The 24,143-nt window shown below is 41.7% G+C and overlaps 1 protein-coding gene across 1 annotated transcript in view; it reads right to left on the minus strand.

Annotated features, from left to right (window-relative positions):
- Adamtsl3 (ADAMTS like 3) overlaps positions 1 to 24,143 on the minus strand; it is a 306,645-nt gene that overhangs the window by 5,465 nt on the left and 277,037 nt on the right. The window contains exons 24-28 of the mRNA XM_052186018.1: positions 16,172 to 16,354; positions 13,751 to 13,867; positions 9,509 to 9,692; positions 7,939 to 8,143; positions 3,070 to 3,167 (exon numbers count right to left, since the gene is read on the minus strand). Of these exons, the coding sequence (XP_052041978.1) occupies positions 3,070 to 3,167; positions 7,939 to 8,143; positions 9,509 to 9,692; positions 13,751 to 13,867; positions 16,172 to 16,354 (787 nt within the window). The remainder of the gene's footprint in view (positions 1 to 3,069; positions 3,168 to 7,938; positions 8,144 to 9,508; positions 9,693 to 13,750; positions 13,868 to 16,171; positions 16,355 to 24,143) is intronic.

Raw genomic sequence — 24,143 nt, forward strand, 5'->3', positions numbered from 1 at the left:
AAATTTCCTAGGATATTCTAACTCCTAGACAAGACTGGAAATCATTCTTTCAAGGACATTTCTATATCCACAACATTTCCTCAGATCTTACAGACTCCTGTAGGTACTCATGGTTTTTTCTAGATGAGTCTGGGCTACTTTCTACTAGGTGAGTACTGGGCTACTACAGTTCCCAGGCCCTCTACAATGCCTTTCAACAGAGCCCCCATCTTTAGCCTTCCTGGGAGTCAACAGCTCACCCTCCAGTGACTCTCTTTCCAAGTCTGCAATGTAATTTCTTATAAAACAACATTGCATCCACTCTTCTGTTGAGGGATACCTGGGTTCTTTCCAGCATCTGGCAGTATTCAGCAAAACCAGAACGGGGAAGTGGGAAGGGGTGGGTGGGAGGACAGGGGGAGAGAAGGGGGCTTACGGGACTTTCTGGGAGTGGGGGGGGCTAGGAAAGGGGAAATCATTTGAAATGTAAATAAAAAATATATCGAATAAAAAAAAATAAAAAAAAACAAAAGCAAAAAACAACAACAACAACAACAAAAACCACCATTGCACATCTACTGAGACTCTGCTGTGGCCTCTGGGCTGTCTCTGCTCCATCTCACTGCTCCTCTCTAAGCATTTTGAAGGGATATTTAAGGCCACCTTCTGTACCTTCTAATACGCACTTCTCTAAGCCCATAGATAGCAAGCATACCAATCCAGCAGAGGTCTGCAGGGAAAACAAGATTATAAAGCTTCAGAGAAACTCTCCTCAGTAGCTCTCTCTACTAACCAACCTAGTCCGCTATTCACAAACCCCCAGACATGTTAGGCAAAGTAACATCATAACCTGAAGAACAGCAGATTATGACATAGGTCAGTTAATCTGGCAGATAAAACCAGACAAGTGGAAGGCACGTGACACCTCACACACAAGTACAGGCCTTGGAAATTCCCGTTTACTATTCAAATCAAATCTACTCTTCCATTTCACTTCACTTCCATATCCTTTGTGTACGATCCAAACTGGTAAGAGTCAGAACCTCCATGCCTCCTTGTCCTTCTTTTGCATTTTCTGCTTCTTATTTTTGCTGCTTTTGATTGAACCTGTAAGGTTTATCCAAGGACTATAAGGATGATATATCATATATATTCCATATATATAAAAGAGAAAGAGGAAGGGAAAGACAAGCAGACAGAAAGAGAGGGGGAGAGGAGACAGAGAGAGAGGGAGGGGGAATGCAGTGAAGAAGGAGGCAGCTGAGTTGAGCGCATGGCCCATAGTAAAGGATCTGGTGAGCCTTCTCCATCAGTGGTAGTTGACTAGGTTTGCATTTGGACAACTCCCCTGATATGTACCAAGGAGACTGGGCTGGTAAAAGGTGGGATGGAGAGAGGGAGGCCAACAGGACGGCTGTGCTGCTAGACCAGGTAAGAGGTGATGGTGCATTGGTCAGGGTGGTGGTGGGTGAAATGAAAAATAAAAGGAAGGTGGATTCAAGAAAAGGACCACACGGGATCCAAATGCATATAAAATGTTACAGAAAACAACTCTATCACACTTACTAAAAATGGAAAGATTAGAAACCTACCAAATGTCAATGAGAACGGAGATAATTCTCATATTGTTTGCATAGTTTGAAGATAACTGGGAAATATCTAAATGTACATGTGTATGAACTCACTTTTATTTCTAAATGTCTACCCCATAAAAATGTAACTTTCTGAGTATAAAGACATACATTCTAAGATGGTTACTGTATTATCTGTTTGCAAAAGCAGAAAATTGAAGCAATATATCATCAAAGAAATAGAATGTTAAATGTACTTAAATAGAATGAAGTCAAGGTATGCTAAGATACAACATGTTTAAAATCTATTCTTAAATATAAAATCAAGTTTCAGAAAAATATTATATCATGTTAAAAGGCTCCATCCATATAAGCTTTTGTGTTGTAAAGATGTCTTTATGACTGCTAAGGAAAACATCTGGGATGGTGCACGTCCTGTGTGTGGTCTCTATCTTCTCAGTAAAGCAGGAAACTAAGTTGTCTGTTGAGAATGAGGGCAGCTGCTCCAAACACTTTCCATTTGAGGAGACTGGTTCTGGCTTGAAATCACTGTGTGGGAATAGGAAATACTGCTGACTCTACACTGCCAACCCTTACGGAAGGCTCAGAACAGTCACCAAGCCAACAGTCAAGGTCGTTGCACTTTCTTCAGCAGGATTCAGTATGTGTAGCAGCAAGAAAGAATTAGACACAAGGTGTCCTCTATGACCAGGATGCCTCAGGTACTGATACTAGGCTCACTAATTGTAATTTAAGTTGAAGTTTACATGGATGATAATATTCAACTTTGCAGTCTAAGACACTTAGGTATTCAAAGGTCACACAATAAAGAAGGATGGAATGAAAGTTTCCTTGTGTTGTATTACTTGCAAGTTCCCTCACACTTGCTGATGGCTGAGATGTTATCTTCTAAGGTAGCAGAGCCAGCTAGCAGAGGGAGGCTGGCTATCCAGATGCTCTCATGAGTCAAGTTCAAATCTACTACTTGTCCATTCAGATTTTCATGCAAAAGAAAAACAAACATCCCCTTTGAAAACTAAAATGTTAATTTTTATTCTCTACTATATTATTATGCTTATAGGCAAATCAACACAGCTTCTAATAGGAATAAATCATTATTAAATATGTATTTATACAAGTTATAAATATATGTCATGTAATTGTAATATATTATATATTCATATAAATTATATTCTACATAATATATTCATAATATATTTATATAAGTATATACATATATAAATAAATATATGTGTTTAAAAGTCTATTTTGAGTGCTACATTTTCACCCATTATATTATTTTCTCTTTCTGCTTAACATCCAAATAAGTATGATTATAAATAGTATTTATTGATTATATTTCAGTATAATGTATACTGTCGAGGGTGGCACTAAATAAAACATAATTGAATAGGAATTTTCAATTATGAGGATCAACAGAAACTAAGAATAATTCCATTTCTGGAAGTTCTGTTCCCTGAAAGGGGAGGTGCATGCTGCACTGGGGTGGGGTCAGTACCTCCTTCTGTCCTCACAGTCAGAGTTGGAGCTGCTGTGGGCACACACTGTGTGGTGGTGCTGCATCCTCATGGCATGGCCCACACAACGTCCAGGACACTAGAACAGAAGCACAGAACAGTGACTCACGTTCCCCGCGTGCTCAGGTTCACCATGTGTACTGAGATATGTGCTGAGGTGGATCAGTAAGGACAAGTTACAGGGACCAGATGTCCCACGGTGAGTTAGAAGAGGTGGGTCATGGCCCTGCAGACAGACCTACCCTTCTCCCCAATTCTTTATCCCCTGAAGCTCAGGAAGAAGGGAGAAGGATGGGGTGAACTCTGAATTATTAGGCTTAAGTATGGAAATAGAAATATTTAAATCAAGAAGTGATAGCCAAGTTTGTTTTTTTTCCTGATCTGAACAAAGATAAAGGCACTTGTGTAAGGCAAGTTCAACTACAGGAGAAGCAATTCAAGTCTGATTTGCAGCCCTTGAAGTTTTGCACAGTCATAATGCCTATTATTTTTCCTCATGATATTATGCATGGAAAAGTCTTTTACATTTTTGTTACTGGACAAGGAGTTTCCCAGCCAGGGCAGAAGTGCGTAGAGAATGTTCTAAGTGTACTTTCTGATTTTGCTTATTTCTCTTACCTTATTAGCCCATTCCGTACAATCTTTTAATCTCATAGTTGTATTTCATTGGGCTTTAATTCATGGGCCATGTAATTATCAATCATTTAAAACACACATTGTAATGGCTTTCAGATTTGCCACACTACAGCTAAGTTTGGTACATTATCATCATCTGTCACAGAAACCCAACAGCCCTCTTCAGTCACCCCTCCACTCCCAGGTCTGGGCAGTCACAAAGCTGCCTTTTGTTTGACAGATTCACCTATGCTAGACACAACAGTGGAGTTCTGTGTCTGTCTTCCATTATTTGTCCCGAGACTCTCAAGGTCTATCCACAGTGTAGAAGAGCCAGTCCTGCATTCCTTTTAATGGTATTTGCGCACCTCTGCAGTTGCTTCATTGTGTTGGCGGTGGTGTTATTGTTACCTGTGTTGTTTCCACTGTTTGGTTATCATGAGTTTGGGTCATCACATTCATTGGTAAATGTTTGTGTGGTATTTTCACTGCCCTTGAATACACACCTAGTAACAAAGCTGCTGGGTCCTTCTCACTCATGTTCGCCTCCCTAAGACCCTGTGGATTGTTTCGCGATGGGGCTGCACCATTTCACCCCACTACAGTCCTTCAGGGTCCAGTTTGCATCATCTTGTTAAACTATCTGTTTTTAAGCCAGTGCTGCAGAAACTACTGGGAAGTGACACATTTTTATGGTTTAAGTCTTCATTTTTTAAATAACTAGTGATGAGCATTCTTTGATATCCTCCTTGGCCATTTATTGCCTGTAGTCAAGAGATGTTTATTTAAATCCCTCATTCGTGCTTTAATTAGATTGTGTGTGTGTGCATGTGTGTGTGTGTGTTTAACTATTGAAAGGTGGCTTTTAAAATGTATTTTAGAGATTTTAGATTTCCTTTTCAGAGGTGTGCCAGTTAAATATTTTTCCCATCCTATGCATTATCTGTTAGTGTCTTGATGGTTACCCATTGTGGCATAAATTTTTAGTTTTGATATGATTCAAGTTATTGATTCTTGTTTTATTTATGTTGTAAAATACCATTTCCTACAGTGTGAAGAATCATGACTATTTCCCCCCCCCTACATTTTATAGTGTTGATTCTTAAATGTCTTTGATTAATTTGTGGTGTCACTATTCCCTGTGAGCAGAGGGCATGACTTCATGCTTTTCTGTGGGTGCACAGTTATCCTGCAGCATTTGTTAAAGGGTATTGCTTCCAGTGGTGACACCAACCACTGACAGGAAAGAAACAACTTAAGCGAGGAAAGCCAAACCATTTGACTCATGGTTTAGGAGATACAGTCCTTCAGGCCAGGAAAGGAGGGGACAAGAATGGGATAGGGTGACTTCTCAGAGCATCAGGAAGGAGGAGGGATGTCTGAGCTCAGCTGGCTGTCTCCCTTTTCCTTTTATATCCATTCTGAGACCATAGCCCATAGGATGATTTTGCCTGTGTTCAGGAGAAGATGCATCCCTTCAGTTGATCTCTGGAAACTTTATCACAGATACATCTACAAGAACCCATGGCCTTTTGTGTGCCAAGCAAGTTGGCAACTGAGGTCAACTATCACAAAATAATATTGCTTTCTTTAGTAGATGACGTCAATCTCACCAAGAATCAAATGGTGTAGCTTTGGATTTCATTCTGTTTCAGGGATGTAGATGTTCTGTGTCAGAGCAGCACTGTCTTGTAGAAAGTTTTAACATCAGAAGTTTGGGTCTTCTCACTGATTCCATTTCAGAAGACTTGTTTTTGATATTATGGGTTATTTTTAGTTCCATATGGATTTTAGATTAGATTCATTTTACCTATTTATAAAGAATGTTGTGAATCTTTAGACAAATTTGGAGAGTGTTGGTATTAGTAATATCGTGCCATCCATGAATGCAAGAAATCTTCCAATTTCTTTAGATTTTCTTTAAATTCTTTGAAAAACATTTTGAAGTTTTATGTTTTATGGTTCCTTTAAAGCAAATATTCATTTTCTGGTTTACTGCCCTTGAACTTTAAAGTCACTGATGGATCACCTGGTCCAGTGCTGTAATCACACTCGGATCTCAGGCCTACTCCTGTGCTGATGGATCACCTGGTCCAGTGCTGTAATCACAGTCTCGATCTTGGCCTACTCCTGTGCTGATGGATCACCTGGTCCAGTGCTGTAATCACACTCTGATCTTGGGCCTACTCCTGTGCTGATGGATCACCTGGTCCAGTGCTGTAATCACACTCCGATCTCGGGCCTACTCCTGTGCTGATGGTGCACTGGTACTTCAAACACACTTGCATCCTAGTTGGCACAAGGTGAGGGAGGCTCACCCTATCTCCCATAGTTTGTCTTCCTGAAAGATTTTTGTCTTTATTTGTTCTCAGAATAAAGGTCAGAATCATAATAAACTCCAAAAAAAAAAAAAGATTATATCATTTTAACTAAAATTGTATTCCACACATAAATTCATTTCTGGGCCTTTATAGTTCTGATATTTCTACTCAGCAATTAATAGGTCTTCTATTTGTCCAACTTTTCACTTATTTGTTTTAATAATACCATGCTATCTTTTAATATTTTTTGTACGTGAGTGTTTTGCTTACATTTGTGTGTGTGCACACTACTTGTATGCCTGATGCTCATGGAGGCCAGAAGAGGACATCAGATCACTCTTCAGAACTGGAGTTATCAATGGTTGTGAGTCATTATGTGTATGGTGAGAATCAAACCTTTGTCCTTTAGAAGAACAGCCAATACTCTTAACCTCTGAGCTATTTCTCCAGCCCCAATATGCTATATTTTTCTTTATAAAGTTCTAAACATTTAAAACAAAATTCCTAGGTATCACAGATTAGCTTGAAATTTGCTGTCCTTCCCTCCTTCTATACTCATAGATCAGTGCCTTGCTCAGCCATCATCAGAGAAATGTCCTCTGGTAGCAGTTGGGGGACAAATACAGAGATTCACAGCCAGACACTATTTGGAGAGGTTTTAGAACATAGCCCTAAACAGGATGTCTCCATCAAATCCCTCTCCTCAGGGCTCAGGGACCCTGTGGAAGTGGTGACAGAAAGAGTCGAAGAGCCAGAGGGGGAAAGGGGCACCAAGAAATCGAGGCCCTCTAAACTGACATGATTGCTGCACATACGAAGGCACGGAGACTGAGAGGTGGCACGCACAGGGCGCATGGGTCTGTAGATGGGGTCTCAGAGCTGAGGGAAGCAGACGTGTGCCCCCTCCCCTAACCCAGAAAGTGTCTCCAATTGAGGACAACTGAATACTTAGTTTTCTCCAGGGGAGTTTCACTGGGGAAACAAGCCACTCTTAGGGTTAGGCTGCATGTGCGGCAGTGGATGGCCGGCAGAAAGGAAATCAGGGTAATCGTTGGAGGTTTGTAGTCTCATAATGCCATGTCAAGGATTTGCACTTTTTTTTCCGTTTTATTTTTTATTTTATTTACTTTTTTTTTAATCCTTCAGGTCCTTTGTTGTATTTATTATGGCTTCCAGGTTTTTTGTTTGTTTGTCTTGTTTTTTTATATGGGATTTCTGAGTGTGTGAACAAGCAGGTCTCTGAGACTGTATCTGTTTCTTATACCTTTCCTTGGGCTCTGCTCCTTCTGTTCATTTTAGTTTTATCCTAGTCTGATATGTTAGTTTTTGTTTCATCTTATTAAACTTCATGTATTAGATTATCACACCCTAGAAGCATTTTGTTTTTCTAATGAGAGACAGAAATGCGGTGGCTCTGTGTGGGAGGGGAAGTGGTGAGGAACTTAAAGGAGTAAAGGGAGAGGAAACTGTAATCAGGATATATTATATGAGGGAAAATCTAGTTTCAATAAAAGGAAAAAAAAACTGTGGCTGCTTAATAGTTTTAAAGTACCCAGTATAGCATTGTTAGGTATAAATACTTGTTTGCATAGTGGCCCACCAGAACGTATTTATCTTACACAACTTTATACTCTTTAAGATTACATCCTATCCCCCAGTCACTCAGCTACTAAAAGTTCTACTCTCCGCTTTATGAGCTTGGTTAGATTCATATATAAGTGGAATGGTAGTCTTTGTCTTCTGTGCCTGGATTACCTGATATGGTACAGCCCATCAAACCCATTCATGTGGTACAAACATATATCTCTCATTGAATATTGAACAAATACTTTAAGTTAGACATTCTAAAACAATTTTACAATTCATGAGTAACAGATGGCTGATTACAGATAATACAGCCGACCACAAGGTTACCTGGTTTCCTGGGTCGATGGCCTGTTGAACACATGGACGGAGAGAGCATGGTTTTCTCCCTAGAGGCCTGTCTTTAGGAGCACACACCCTTGGGGATACTGCCTGTACAGTCCCATTGGCTTTCATCTGCTTGCATGTCACTTGCCGGCTGTGAAATCCTTCACCACAAGACACTGAGCACTCTGACCACAGACTTGTAAACCACCTAGGAACAAAAGCTACAGGACCTTAGTAAGGACTGTCATGAAAAGGCTGATTAGTTGATCCTAACATTTTGGTGGTGTCAGGGAGTTACATGTCTCTCCAGGACAGGGCAGCATAGGTGACTCTCAGTCTTCCTCCTCCCCTCTCTCCATGGACGGTAGTGTCACTAGGTAAAAAGAACCAATGTAATGATGAGTGTGACACGTGCAAGGTTTAGTGGAGAGTTGTCACTGTGCACCCCAAAAGGTTAGGTTCCCTGTGGACTCTGTGCTATAAGATTTATGCTTTCTTAAGGGTGACTCTTAGTGAGGCATGTTCCATTTAAAAATGATAGTAGTTACTAAAAGATATGACATCTAGAATACCTGCAGCACCAACAAGCCTTAAGAACAAGCCACAAAGCAGCTGTGACAGAGCCCAGCACAGTGACTCTGCTTCTCACACTCCAGAGGCATGGGCAGCCAGCCACCTGCTGTGTGGACTTTGGTATGGGAAATGGACCATGTAACAGGAAGATTCTCTTTTTTATTTTTTTTAAATAACTGTCATTTTTATCAGTGTGTCAGTGTGGCACCACTGGGGATTGAACCTGAGGCTTCTGCATACGTGTGCATGCTATGGGTATGTTGGTGCTCACTGAGATGTAAGAGTGTGTTGGATCTCCTGGAGCTGGAGTTACAGGTTGTGAGCCCACGGACATGGGTGCTGGGCACTGAGACTAGGTGGAGCAGGAGTTAGAGGCAGCTGTGAGGCTGTGGACAGAGGTGCTGGGCACTGAGAGGAGGTTCTCTGCGAGAGCAACAAGTTTCTTCATTGCTGAGCTGAATCTCCAGCTCCCAAATCTCCATTTTTCAATCAGAAAATTAGGGCTTAAACATCATGCCTGCCTCACAGATCTGAACTAAAAAATACAAAAATACCGTTTTGATCATTTGTGTGTGTGTGTGTGTGTGTGTGTGTGATCAGTCAGTATTCTGCTAGGCTATGCACTGCTGAATCATTTGCTTCACATTAACACTTTCTCTGAGTACAGCTACTGAGCTCTTACACAGTCCACATTACTATGTCTTTTTTTTTTAATTTAAGTTTTTATATTGTTTTATGTGTCTGGGTGTCTTGCTTGCATGTGTATCTGTTTACCATGTGTGTGCATGATGCATGTAGAAGCCAGAAGAGGGTATCAAATCCCCTGAAGCTGGGCTTTCAGATGCTGTGAGCTGCCATGTTGGTTCTAGAAATCAAACCTGCGTCCTCTGGAAGAAAAGCTGGTGTTCTTAGCCACTGATCCATCTTGCCAGCCCCTGTTGTGCCTTTCAAACCCAGCAAAAACTAGTGTATTGTTAAGAAAGTGACTGCACACGCATACCTTGCTGGGCAATCACGGATGTTACAGGACTGAAAGCCAGCCAGCGGCCTCCTGTGAGCGTCACACAGGGCTTCACTCACTTCCTGTCCACTGGCCACCACACACTGGGGCCTCTGCAGCCGGACTCCCAAGGGACCACAAGTGGCAGAACAGTGTGTCCAGTTACCAGGTTCCCAAAAATGCTCTGCAGAAAGGAAAGGAAACGTCACCAACAAACCCACATCAGAAAGGATGATGTGCTGGACCACCAGGGCTGAAGACAACCAGGACTCGTTCTGTGGTTAGCCCCCTGCCTGCACTTTCAGTAGCACAAGCAGAGAAAGCCATCGCACAGTGTAAGGCTGACTTTCTTTCAGCTAATGATTGATTGTACTCCCTGACCAGAAATGGTGGCCAGAGTGGGATCCTTGGGGCATGGCCATCGTAGGTCCGCTAAAGCTACCAGAAAACCCCAAGAGAAAGGGAGGAGGCATTGAGCAGCCGGCCTTTCTCCAGCATTCTCTAAGCAGAGCCAACAGGACAGGAAGGAAGGCCTCTCTGGACGATGCCCTAATGCCGTCCATTTTCCAAAAGCAGGTCAGGCAGAGAAATGGAAGATGATTTAGCAGGAGGCCCAAGGACCAAGGATTAAGCAGTAAGGTGAGATGCATTTGAGTTCCACCCTTACTTTTCCACTATTTCTTAACCCAAACATCACATCCGTCCCAAAATGTAAATAAATGATTTACTCTGGAGACATCTGGAAAGGTAAGAATGGGGGCTTCCTTTAGACAAGCAGAAGCCAGGCAGCCCCAGGAATCACAGCTTTTGTGTTACCCTTCCCTGCCAACATTTGGTAAAAGATGAGGTAGGACACCACGATGACAGGTCTGTGGATGGCTACAGAAAATGCCAAATTTCCCTGCAATAATCATGAATAATTGATAGCTACCAGCTGTGTCCACATGATCTCTCACAGGATGGAATGGTTTAACTTATTGTTTTCCATTCTGAGTTTTAAGCTCTTACCTTTAATTGCAAATGGCATCATTTGCAGAACAGAACCATAAATCGTATTCTTAGTTGTCCTTTCAGAATTACAGTTTACTTAAAAACAGTTTGTCTTCAAGATGGCCGTTTACTGGGACTCTCTGGGATGAATGGGTGCTGGGTTAGACACTCTAAAAATCAGTTGTCTTCACTGACTCTTCCACGTTCTGTTATGAAGCTGTCAATTTTATTTTTATTTACAGAGGCAGAGAGATTGGATGAAACTAAGTAAGTTACCCAGTGTCTGTTTCGTGTCAGCGAGACTGGGACCCACACATGTCCAACTCCTGATCTCAGTGCAAGGCAGGACACTGGCCTTTCATTTAAGTTTAATTTGTGTACAGTAAAATGCTCAACTCTGAATTCTATGAGCTTCACAATTGTCTGAACTCTTACCTCTGATCCACAGTAAGGTGCAGAATATTTTTAACACTGTTAAAGCTTTCCTTTGCCAGTTTCCAGTCAGCCCCATGCCCCTCCCAGGCAACAGAGTTTTGGTTTTTTTGTTTTTGTTTTTGTTTTTGTTTTTGTTTTTAACTATCAGTGTGCATTAGCTTTACTTCCTTCCAGACTTCTGGGTTTGTCTTCTTTTGTTTAATGCATTATTTTCAGGATTCACTCATATTGTTGGGAATATCAATATATTTTCTTTTACTATTGAATCATACACAGTTTTTGAACATACCACAGTCTTTCATTCTGCTCTCAATAGCTGTTGTGAATAAGACTGAACATTCATGTAAAAACCCTGTGTGTGTGTGTGTGTGTGTGTGTGTGTGTGTGAGAGAGAGAGAGAGAGAGAGAGAGAGAGAGAGAGAGAGAGAGCATGTTTTCATTCTGTTTGAATGAATAACCTGTGAATAGAATTTCTGGGCCAAGGATAGGTATATGTTTACCTACAAAGTGCCAAACAGTTTTCCAGTGTGGTCTCAGCTCACCACCATATGACTGCTTTAACTGAAATATTGCCTGCTGGATTTAGTTCATGGTTTTGGCTATTCTAGTAGTCATGAACTTGAATCTCCTGGTTTTGATCTGCATCTCCCATTGTCTTCTCCATGTATAGCAATTTCCTCTAAGACTCAGTAAGACCCAGACACATCTAAAGAAACTTAAGGCTCTGAAAACAACCAGATGCATAAGACCCCCTCCTCCCCCAAGGGTTAATAAACAGCGAGGTCTGCTGAGGAGACTCGAGTTAGTCTGACTGCTTGAAGAGACACTCAGACCTGGTGGGCTGCCCAGTAGTCCTACAGTGAGCTCAAGGTTCCAGCTGTCACAATGGGCACTACACTGGTGTGGATTTTCAGTGTTACAGCTGCCTTTGAGGCCTTTCTACTCCTGTCCACAGCCCTGCCCACACTCCTGTAAGTCAACTCTTTGGTTCATCAAGTTGGATTTTGTTGGTGTCCTTCCTTTGGTCTCTTCTCAGTCTCTCCATGGTGAGCATCCTATCTGGGGACGCTCCTTCATCGCTCGGCTGCATTGAGGGCTCCATCTCATCTGTTAGGTCTAGGCCTCCCCAGAGGCCATCTCCAACCCTAGTCACCAACAAACACTACACCCCTTGCTGCGATAATTTCATTCTTAGTGACTAAATACAGAGATAAATACACATTTGTTTGTTTACTTATATCCTGTTCATCTTTCCTACTGGAAGGTCAAGTCCATACACTGTCCTATTCAACATGAGGACAGAGTATGCCACATGTAAGTCATTGAAGTAACCATGGTTACACTTATACATAATTCTTTATAAGATGCTAGCCCAGTTAGTCCCTGCAGGGCTGGCATTGTCTGCAGCATGCACATTTAAATGTTTATATACACTTCTGAATAGGTAGTTTCTGAGCCTAGGTATAAGGTGCCAAAATGATATAAAATAGTCCCAATAAGCCAAGTGTTGCCTATAGCAGGGCTTAACATTACAATAGCACTGGCCTCATGAATATCTACTTTTTTATTCTTGTGATCTTCTTTCCCATGGCACATACAACATCTAAATGTCTTCTCCCATTCCAGTTTCTCTTACTGGAAGTTCTTCTTTCTCTCCCAGAACAAATGTCATGGCATACACAAAAAAGGGACATTTCCAGAAAGAGGTAGCGCTCTTCTTCAGCAGCACCCTTTAATTTTGGCCATGTTTTTCTCTTGATAATCGCTACACTGCCTCAGAACTATTCACATGAGTGTTCCCGTCTTAGACTATAAGCTTCTCAAAGACTAAGCCATCTGTAGACCTCCAGTCCTAGGAGAACAAGCACTCAGCACATATCACTGAATAGCCAATGAATAAATATTTGACCGTGTAATAATGGTAGCATTACATCTAAAAGAGGAGAAATAGATGAGTATCTCATGCAGCAGTATCATCAGGAACATGTGGTGCAGTGTTAATGGATGGCTTAACATCATTTCCCCTGCCTAGCCTCTCCCTTGCATCTCAGGAATTAAGGCTCTTAGAAACTACACCTTCTAGATGCCCTACATGAGGCATGGTATTCTATATGATATCTTGTACAGCTGTGTGAACATCCTCAAAATTTCAAATTCCCAAATGACATTCTGTTCTATATAATATAATACAATTATTATTAATTATTATATTATTAAATATATTATTATAATATATATAATGTTCTATATAATAAAAATATGTGGCCTGACAGTAGTCTTGGTTTGTCCTCAGCCATCTCAACCTACTTTTGAGTGACAAGGAGCTGAGATCATCACTAGTTTCCCTAATTATCTTTCCTGATTTTCTTATTTCTACCTTACTGCCCTTAGTCTTCTGAAGAGGTGCACAGGTTGGAACACCTGGTGATGTTCTTTCAATCATGTACTAATGCATGGCAAGTTGGTATGTATGGGAAGTCTGTGTGTGAACAGAAAACTAAAAGACTGGATCCCACAACTCTTGAAAAACTTCCTCCTCTTGATATTTATTTAGGTGACGACAGTCTTGAAATTGGAAAATAAATATCTCTGTCATCACAAATAATTATATGTATTAGAGATATGATCTCTATGAACTGCCTCATTTAAAAAACCCTGTCCCATTGTGAAAGGAATAGTTTGGACTACCAAGGACTGAAGGGCAGTAAGAAACCAGAGTAAATGCCCAGGTACAGGTTCCAAAAGGAAAACATAGAGGTTGCCCACAAAAACATAGATGATTCAGAAATAAAATATGTAAAAGTCAAAATTGCAGACCTTGAGGCAGGGACTTTCCTGTAGAGCTGCTGCTGCTTGCTCTGATTTTGGGTGCCTGGAGAACTCGCTTTTTCTGTGCCTTAGGAAAAGCAGCCTTATTGCCCAGTTCTCTTCGTTCTGAGGAAACAAGGTGTAGCACATCTTACCAATCAAAAGCCATGAAATTCTCACTCCAATTTGATTGTTCTTGAAGATAACTATGAAGAGGAAATGAACTTTGCGTAATTGAGTTATGTGTGTTTATGGATGCCCTTACACAGGTCTCTCTCTCTCTCTCTCTCTCTCTCTCTCTCTGTGTGTGTGTGTGTGTGTGTGTGTGTGTGGCAGAGTGAGGTGTAATGGGAATTTAGAGTTATGAACTTTGCTAGAATGTATCATTTCTGCATGCTTATAGGGTCAGCTTTCCTTACAAGACAGAAAAAAATGTACACCCATCACTATTAGAAAAGGAACTGGAAGAAGCTGATTGGTTAGACTGAGCTCTTCCCCCTCCAGGACCTCTGGAACAGGAGAATGAGCCATGGTCCACAGAGAGACTCATCTGGTGGTGAGAACGGAATTTTAGGAAGGTTGTAAAGCTTGAGCCTCAGGGTTGAAGGACAGCGGAGAGAAGCTTGTAGCGGATCCCTCAGATAAGTGTCCAGCACTGGGAGCTGCTTGGCTCGGTGGAATTCTTAAAAAGAGGAATGTGCTGGGCAGAACTGAGCCAACTCTACAGATTTAGGTTTCCACATAAGCAGGAAAGAGAAGTAACCTGAGGGCCTTTGAGGGGAACATGAAAAATTCATTCAATAATGAAGCCTTCAGGTGCCTGCAGAGGTTTGTTGAGAGGATAAAGTTACTCTGCTTCCCATCCAGCCTGCAGGACCAGGAGGACACCAGGAACAGAACTGACCAAGGGTGCTACACATTTTGACTTTAGTCTAATTCCTCTTTGACTTTCCAGTTTCCTAAATTAAAACATGAATAGCCGTGTTCCACTCTATATTATGCCAGGAAAGTTAATGGAGGCCTCTACGCACTCTGAACAGAGAAGGGTGGCCTACACCTATGGCTACAGCTCTTGGAAGGCTGAGGCAGTAGGATGAAGACTTTGGAGCCAGCTTTGGCTACCTAGCAACATACTGTCTTTAAACTCCAGATCCCAAATCGTAAATAAGCATCAGTGTTGTACGACAACCATTCTGACCTCCAGCTGGGTATCTGCATCTCTGTGAGCTTAGGCCCCTGACTGCTAACAGGAAAGACCACTAGGAAAGATCTATCATATGACCCTTGAATCCCATGCTGGACCATGCTGTAGTCCAACTGCATTCCGTAGCCAACATCCTTAACACCTGCACCTGGGTTAGGTGCTGGAGAAAGAGGTGATAAATGATCTCCAGTGTCCATCATTGGCTTCTGTGGTTTATTCTCAACTGATTCCAAGCTCTAGAGGAGACAGGGGTATCACTGGTTGAATCTTACAGCTCATTTTATTGAAAATAACTGATGAACTCCAAACATCACACCCAGGAGGAAAAAGGAAGCAGTCTAACATCCTGTGTTTGCCATTGGGGTTGAGGCGTTGAGGAACTCTGGCACGGCCTCCCACATCATAACATTATAAAGCTATTCTACACTTGGTCGACTGCCATGCTCCATACTGTTTTGTTTCCTCAGCAATGCAATGGAAATATCAGAAGCTTCCTACCTCTGAGGGACCTATAATTTTGGTTAAGGAACTAGATGCGAAGGAAGGAACTGTAGGAAAGCAATATGTGTCAGCATCTGACAGGTATTATATAGAGATCTTAGAGTTTTTCTTTTTCTTTTTTTTCTTTTTTTAAAATTTGGCAAAGTATTCAAGTAGTAGGTAAGCCTTCCAGGGCCCTTCGGGACTAATGTTGTTGGCGTTTATAAGTGAAGCAGTGGAGGATGTTTCTTGTAAAGAGAGAGAAGTATGCCTGGAGGCCCCAAAGAGGAAAGATAGATGGATGGATGGATGGATGGATGGATAGATAGATAGATAGATAGATAGATAGATAGATAGACAGACTGACAGACAGACAGACGGACAGACAGACAGACAAACAGACGGATAGACAGACAGACAGAGTCTGCACATATGTTCCAGTGTGTGTGTGTGCATGGGTGTTTCTCTGAACCAGAAGTCATCTTGACTAAAACAGACCTTAGTACAGTACCCATACACAATCAGGGTTGAGAGCTAAGAAGACAGAGGCAGAGTATGAAAATTGCATGTCACTCAGGCAGGAGAGTAGCTTTGGAGTCACCAGCTTCTGAGGAAAGAACTGGTATGGTAGGTGTTAGAAGTGATTTTAAGTAAGTAGTGATGGCTGGGGTAAGAACTTTGAAATGCCCATGCCATTCACACTTTGATTGCAGGTCACATTGGAAACAATCAGGATGGACACTCACCCAGCAAGCGGAGCCCAGAAGTTGCCACTGCTTTTCCAAGAGCATTGGTGGCTGTGCAAATGTAGGTTCCTTCATTTTCGAGGGAAGCACTCTGCAACAACAGGGATCCATTGAAAAGCAAGGAAACATTGTCACTCAGAGATCCTCCTCTCTTCAACCAAGTTACATTAGGCTGAGGGACACCTTTGGGACAAAAACAAAGATGACAAAGGCAATTCCTTTAAGAACAGGGGCACAGAACTTTGAGACAAATACCATTTAGTGTTTGGAGCACAAGTCTGGAAGTGGGCAAGTCATAGCTAATAGGAAATGGCTGGTTCTGTTTTACAGCATGTGTGTGAGGAATTGTGGTACAGCAAAGGCTTTGGTCCACGAGGCACCTCATCTGTTCATGTATTATGTTACGGGATAGGAGCCAATCAGATTGCTTTAGTCTGGGAATGGAGGCAACTTTGAAGTTGGGCACATTAAGGGGAAAATGGTTAAAAAGGAGTTGGTGAAGCTGAGAATTCTGTGTGTGTGTGTGTGTGCGTGTGTGTGTGTGTGTTTATGATCCTTGGAGGAACAGATTTTCTTCATCAATGAACTTTATTAAAAAGTGTCATTTTAGAATACAATAGGAAGTGGTAAGTTTTGAGTCTGGGTCAGTGAAGCAGAGAATTCAAGGAATATCACAGGAGCCTGGATGCAGAGGAGAATGTAAGAGCTGAAAAATGTCTTCATTTACATCTTGATAAGTCTTAGCATTATGTTTAGCTATTTAATCTCAGAACAATTTCACTTGATACTTAAGAGTGAAGGGTGCCTCAGGTAGTACCTGGGTCTGAACTACTAGCTGGCTTGAGGGATGGCCTCTCCTCCTGAAGTGCTCAGGGTAGGAGAACATGCCTTTTCAGAAAGGCAATGACCTTCTGAAAAAAGTCATTTCATTACTATTATCATGACATGTGCAGAGTGCCTTGCAGCAGGCAGAAGACAGTCCAAGAGCCTAGTGGCATTTTCAAATTCTTATAGACATTCCTCCTTCCTAGAAGGTGGCCACTGTGTGCTCCATCTTACAACTAAGGATTCTGCTAAGCCTTGGAATTCAGGATTAGCTGTTCCATCCACTATATAGACATGGCCATTCAAGTTTCTTAGGGCTTCCATAGACATCCACAGACAAGTGTTTACCACACGCATGCACACACACATACACATAGCACATATTCAGGGTAAAAAATGTACCTGTTTTAACTTTTAAATAGTGCTAAGGCACAAATTAAACAAACCACTCCCTGTCTTTACCACAGAGGGTTGCTCTCCCTAACTGACAGCAGGAGTCCATGGCCAGGGACAACATCCATATGAGGTCGAGCTGGTGTGCCCATATGGGGCCTTCGCCTCTAAGTTTTATTCTCTTTGGTGTGGGAAGGTTCTCCATAGGCTTTCAAAAGAGAAACCTGATTAACAGCTCAGTCACAAGCCCTTTGACTTACAATCTGTCCTGCCTGAAAGATGCGCTGGGGCAATGGTGGCACAGAAATTGTGGAGTGGTCAACCAACATTTAGTTTAACTTGAGGTCCACACCATGAGGGGAAACCCATGCCCTATACTACCTGGAGAGCTAGCATATCTCAGAGATGTAGGGTAGATCTAAACACAACTGGCCAAACAAAAGAAAAGAATACACAACAGACACAATGAAATGATTTCCAATGATATTCTGCTATACTCATAGATGGGTGGTGCCTTGCTCAGTTGTCATCAGAAGGCACTGGTGCCTTGTTCAGTTGTCATCAGACATTAGGAGGAGAGAAAGTCTACACTGGAGTTTTATCCCATGGACTAGGGTATGGAAAGATTGTAGGAATCAGAGGAGATGCAGGACACCAGGAGAACATAACCCACCAAATGAACCAAGCAGGGCACATATGAGCTCACAGAGACTGGAGTGGCAAGTAAGGCTGCACTGGGTCCTCTGCACATCTGTTATGGCTGTTAGCGTAATGTTTTTGGGGACTCCTAACTGGGAGCAGGTGTGTGTCTGAGTCTTTTACCAGCATTTGAGACTCTTCTTCCTGTTGAGTTACCTTGTCTAGCTTTGAAGTGAGGGCTTTTGCCTTACCTTACTGTATCTTGATTTGTGATGTTTGGTTGTTGTCTCTTGGAGGCTTGCTCTTTTCTGAAGGGAAACTAAGGGAGAGTGGATCTGGGGGACATGGGTAGGTGTGTATGGGAGTCGGGGCTAGGACGAGTGGAGAGAGGGGAAACTGTGGTCAGGATGTATTGTGTGAGAGAAGAATCTAATTTTTTTTAAAAAAAGACTACTCAAAAAAATCCATTCTTAAAGAAGAGGGAACAGGATGTAAAAGCGGCTCGTTGGGTGGGGAGGAGGGTGCTTCTCTCATTCTCTTCTATTGCTTTGTTAGCTTTGGACACCACACTGGATTCCACAGCCTCAAGTGTGAGCAGAATGTGACATAAGAACAAGAATGTTATCATGTTTAGATGTAATAGTTGAGGGCTCTGAAACCAAAGTCTGAGTCTGAGTTGGTCACTCTTAGGAATTTTATCTCTAATCCTGTGGCTTTGAATGATCTGAGTGTGACTGGGGAAATTTAAAGCTCTTACCTCAATATTCTCATCCTTTGATTGCATCATCAAAGAAATGTAATGTAAGTACTGGTGTGAAGAGGTTCTATAGGTATGACTAAGTTTACTGGTGTGAAGGGGTTTTACAGATATGATTAAGTTTACAAGTTAGAGGACTTTAAAATAAGATGCTTATATCTAGATGGGCCAATTCAATCCTATCCTGAGTCCTGAAGATCAGAAAAGTGGTACAGGCGTGGTATGTGATGTAAATCAGGCTGGCGAAGGAATGATGAGGCCGTAGAAGCGTTCAGGGAGATCAAGCACGTGTGTGGGGCATGGTCCTCCACTGATGAGTTTGAAATGAAAGGATCCAAGAGCCAAGGAATACAGGTAGCCTCTAAACTCTGGGAGCTGCTTCCCACTGACAGTAATAAGCAAATGTGCCCTTGAGTCCTGACGAGTAGGAGCTAAATTCTGCCAATAACAGGAGGGAGGTGTATTGCGTTCCCAGACAGGAATTAGCCCTCAACAACACCTTCATCTGATCTTTGCCCCTCCACATAGTGCAGTCAGTTCAGCCACACTCTACTGGCTGACCTATAGAACTGCACAATAATAAATTAGTGTTGTCTTCAGCTTATTACTGCATAGGAATCTTATACAGCAGCAATGAATACATCAAAAAATATTACATTGTGTTGGGAAAAGTAGGCTTATCCTAAACATCCAGAGGGTGCTTGTGACATTTGCATGTGTATTTTTTTTAGCATTTTCGGTACACATATATGTAGAATAGTCTAGCTTTCCTGAGGTCTCAGCTGCTAAATACAGAAAGTGAGATTCAGAGCCACATAACTAGATTCAGAACATTTCTTAACCAGGTAGCTCTCCTGCATTTCTTAATAAATTCTTTCCTAAGCAGCTTATAGTCGCTAGAGGGTTTGGTTGTGACAGTAAACAAGACTGTATGTACAAATAGGTACACACATATATCATATATAATACTATATATATATATATATATATATATATATATAATATCATATATATATATAGTATTTCTTGACTGCTCTCACTTGAAGGAAGTTATGAAGCTCATTTATCTTGCCCATCATCCTACTAGATGAATTAATTTTGGCAGGTTTTCAGTTATTTTTAAACAGCAACAATATGGGACTAGAGAGATGGCTCAATGGGCAAAAGTGTGTGCTGCTTTCCCAGGGAACCTGAGTCCAGTTCCCAGCACCCATGTCTAGCCGCTCACAACTGCCCATAATTCTAGCTTCACAAGTCTGCTGCCCTCTTCTGGCCTCTGAGGACACATGTACATTTGTACACATATGTGGCTAGGCACAGACACATACATGTAAATGAAAATAAATCTTTAAAAAGAAATGGGGACTAGAAAGACTACATTTTATTTCTTTAAGGCAGTGATATCATTTGAGAGGGTTCTATTCTAACTTTATATCGCTCTGTAGTTACATTTCTGATCTGATTTCCTTGTCAGTGTTTATCGAATATTGTTGAGGAATAACTTCAGTAGCAGGCGCTGTCAAGTAAATGTGTGTATCTCCCCCAGATTCATACACTTAACACTAACCTACATTTCCTAATGAATACAATAGATTACAAATCCTTGAGTAGTTAAGAACCTTTCCCAATGAATACATATTAACAGTGCTCTTCCCAACACTGGATGGAAATGAAGCTGGGACGCTGAACACTGACTTTCATGAGAGTAAGCCAGGACTCCTTCCAAACAGTTCTTTTTCCTTCAGCAATCTGATGTGGTTCCAGCTGACAGCCTCTGAATTAGCACAAAGTCCCTGGAAAAAACCAGCCAGATTCACTCACCTCAGGTATCCTACCCACAGGAAGCTTGTTAAAGCAATAGAACAAGTGAGAAGCCAGAGTTCTTTGGGGCCCAAAATGAATAACTCAGGGTTTCTAAGGAGGACAAAGCCTTTTCCTTTAGAGTGTGTTGGAAGGCTTGGGCACCATTTTTATAGAGAAGAGCAATATACCAGAGAGACTATTTCCAATTCCTACTGCAATCCACATGATTAGAGCAGAGGAGAGTCAGGAATAGAGATGGCCAGGGAGTGGGACACTCTGCCTCATTTGCAGATCTTCAACTTCCATTTTCAAACTGTTGGTGCAGACAACTACCTTGGAGGTGGAAAGCAGTCCCAGCATCATACTCTGCTTCTGATTGGTGGGGGCAGAAAAGTCTGGACAGTTTAATTCAGTAGCCCAAATCCAGGAGGCCCAGGCCAGTCAGAACATGAATCCCAAAGGTTCTTTAATGTCCAAACTCTGAACTGCATAGCTCAGTGATAAACACACTTGGACTGAAGCCTCTGTATGATAAGCATATGATGCCGAGGCTGCAGTCAGTGAAAGTCTTCAGCTGCTAGGAACACTGCACACCAGTGCTCTGTGAAGCAAGGCTTTAGATGTGGAGAGACAAAATTGTTAAGAAGACAAACGTAGGGACTTAGCACCTAAACACATGATATTTGCTGGTGTTTTCAAAGAATTGAGGATACCAGTGGAAGCAGGCAGGATTCTTCACACTACCACACTTTGCAGGCTTTCAAAACTACAAATGCCTACTCTGTGTAGATAGCTCTGACATGTCAGAACTGACTTCAACTTATTTGTCTAGCCTCAAAGACAGGCACTCCCATAAGACTCACAGCTCTGAAATATCTGGCAGTCTGTTTCCACAACTCTGAAATCGCTTTTGGAAGGTGAATATTGTGGGGAAAAGTTCAGCCCTTTAGAGGCTGTGAAACATGTACTGCACAGAATCTACACCTCAAGGGTGTCTTTAAAGTAGTCAGTGTTTAAAAAACAAATTTCCTCCATCCTTGAAAGGCCATGAAATACTTCACACTATAAAATCCTTGGCTCATGCAGACTGTTCTACAATGCCAGCTCTTTACGTAAATACATAACATCCCTGAGCACTTCGGCTCTCTGTTGTTGCTTCCAGTGATTTCACAATATTCTGTGAGTCCTTTTATCCCCTCCTTTAGAACAAATGAAGGCCTAAACTAATATCGTCTGCCCCAGGGAATCATGAAGGAATGATGCTGTCAATATATAAGGTAAGAGATTTACTAAACACAGTGTAGGCAACAACAAAGGGAGTTGTTACCAGCAAATGTATTGATAAATAAGAACACACAGCACTGGCATCTGAGGTAAGACATTAAAGTGACTACACGAAGAAGTTTTCAACTGCAGAACCAATCATGCAGCCGAATTTTGAGGAATATCCTTTAGAGCTAACTGCATGCTCTTTTGTCCTTTCTGGAAAAGAAAGGTCTGGTTATCATGGAGGCTACACTCAGAACTCCAAATACAAAACTGTGGCTCTCACCATTTGTGAAACTTTCCTGAATAGCTATTGATGTACATTCCCTTTCTATCAATTATGCCAACAGACTGGTGTTATCCGTACCCCTCAGCAATTTGAGCTGAGGCTTGAGAAATCACTTGGGTCATGGCATCTATCCCCCACCTCTGTAATTAAGTCTTTACCTAGTTTTCTAAAGGTTTTCTTGTATCATGAAGGAGGATGCCACCAAGTTTTCTACATGGGATGGTCAATCCTGACCTCTCAGGACAGTTAGCTTCTTCTTCAATGACTGAACAGTTCTTCTCAACTGCCAGTCATTGAGATGTAATAGCTGTGGCACCAGTGACCACTCCCCTTCTTTGTTCCAAGAAAAAACTGACTAACAGAGTAGCTGTAACTAATTCAGAGTCTCTGTAATTGTCTTAGTTAAGATACCCTCTTTATAGCTTCCTGCTCCTGCCAGGAGTCAAAGATAAGCTGAATTAAGTTCTCTCAGGAGGCATTCCTGAGTAAGAATGTATTAACTGATGATGATAATCACCTTCACAATGTATTAATTGATAACTACCTGATCTCTGGAAGACCCCAGGCAGAGCTAAAGGGCAACAGTCAATAGATGTTAGTTAATGGGTTTAAACTGCAACTTGACTGATGTAACTTGCACCTCTAAAAAGTATAAGAACTGCCTACAATGTGCCATCTGGGTCACCTCTGTCCTGCTTGCAGATGACCCCAATGCGTTGGATCAATAAACTTCATACTTGTAGCAATCTCAGTCTCTGTGTCTTTCTGAGAAAGGATGCCTGAACACTAGACGCTTTGGGTCCAACACCATAGTCTATGAGCTGCTGTATATTATTCTCCAGGGTCTCATCTACAGGCTACAAAATGTTCATGGCAACTATTCCATGTATGGTTTCACGGCTAGATCCCTCCAGTAGTTCTTTGAAGAATTATATGCAAAGTCAAGGGCTTGCACCAGCTGGACACAATGAAATGAGCTGTTGCTGAGCATGCTATATGACACACATGACACTGAACATGTGCTGCTGCACACACTGCATATTCCAGTAACTCTGAGTGTCGAGCATGGGGAGAAGAATTCTGCACAGAAAACAGTGGGTATTCCCAAGGCTCAGACACATGAACAGCATTTTGGTAACTTACTCACCTAACATTGGCCTGTAGGTAGACAAACTATTATCCAGTTTTTAGAAACTGCATTAAAAAATACTTATCCAGAGGGTATAGTTATAATCTACAGGGGGATTCTGGTCAATATGCCAAAACAAAGCAAAACTAAACACCAAAAACCCAAACAATAACAATAACAACAAACACTAACAAAAACATTAGTGGGAGGAGGATTTTTGAGTGGAAGTGTCATTTTATACAGATTTTACTTGCACAAATAATTTTTAGATATTTTGAGGATTGTAAATGGCTTTCTAAATTGATAACTAAAATACAGTAACAGTATATTTATACAGAAACAGTATAAATAAATCTTATGCCCTAGTCCAGCTAATTTTTAATAAATATAAAGGGAGGAATGGTGCCCTCCCCACAGCCTTGAACGGGCAGATGCAGACCTTGTTTGTGACAGTCACCCACCTAGGGTGGAGCTTTTGGGCCTAGGTGAAGTCTATTGTTCTTCCAGTTCTGCAGCTTCCTGCACTGAGCCAGCTACCCACTGAGCAGCTGAAATGGTTTTCCTGACCAGATCCTGGCATACTGGGGGATGGGTCCCCCACTTTAAATTCAGAGTTATCCATTAAACATTGAGCCTTGATCAGAACTTTGTCTTGGCTTCATTGTTCCTCTCGCCCGTCTGTTCTCTTTTCTGTGCCAGCCCTCCTTCTAGGTGTATCCAGTTCTCCGTGGCTTCTCGTGGCTCCATATTTCAAATTTGTAAGTGAAGAAAAAGCAATTATCCTTAACTTATTTTGAACCAATGTGTTCCATTCACAAAATAGGAATAAGCAGATAGTCCTCAAATTTTATTTTTAAATCTTCTGAAAACC

Source organism: Apodemus sylvaticus, chromosome 1, assembly GCF_947179515.1.
Source record: "Apodemus sylvaticus chromosome 1, mApoSyl1.1, whole genome shotgun sequence".
Classification (NCBI taxonomy): domain Eukaryota; kingdom Metazoa; phylum Chordata; class Mammalia; order Rodentia; family Muridae; genus Apodemus; species Apodemus sylvaticus.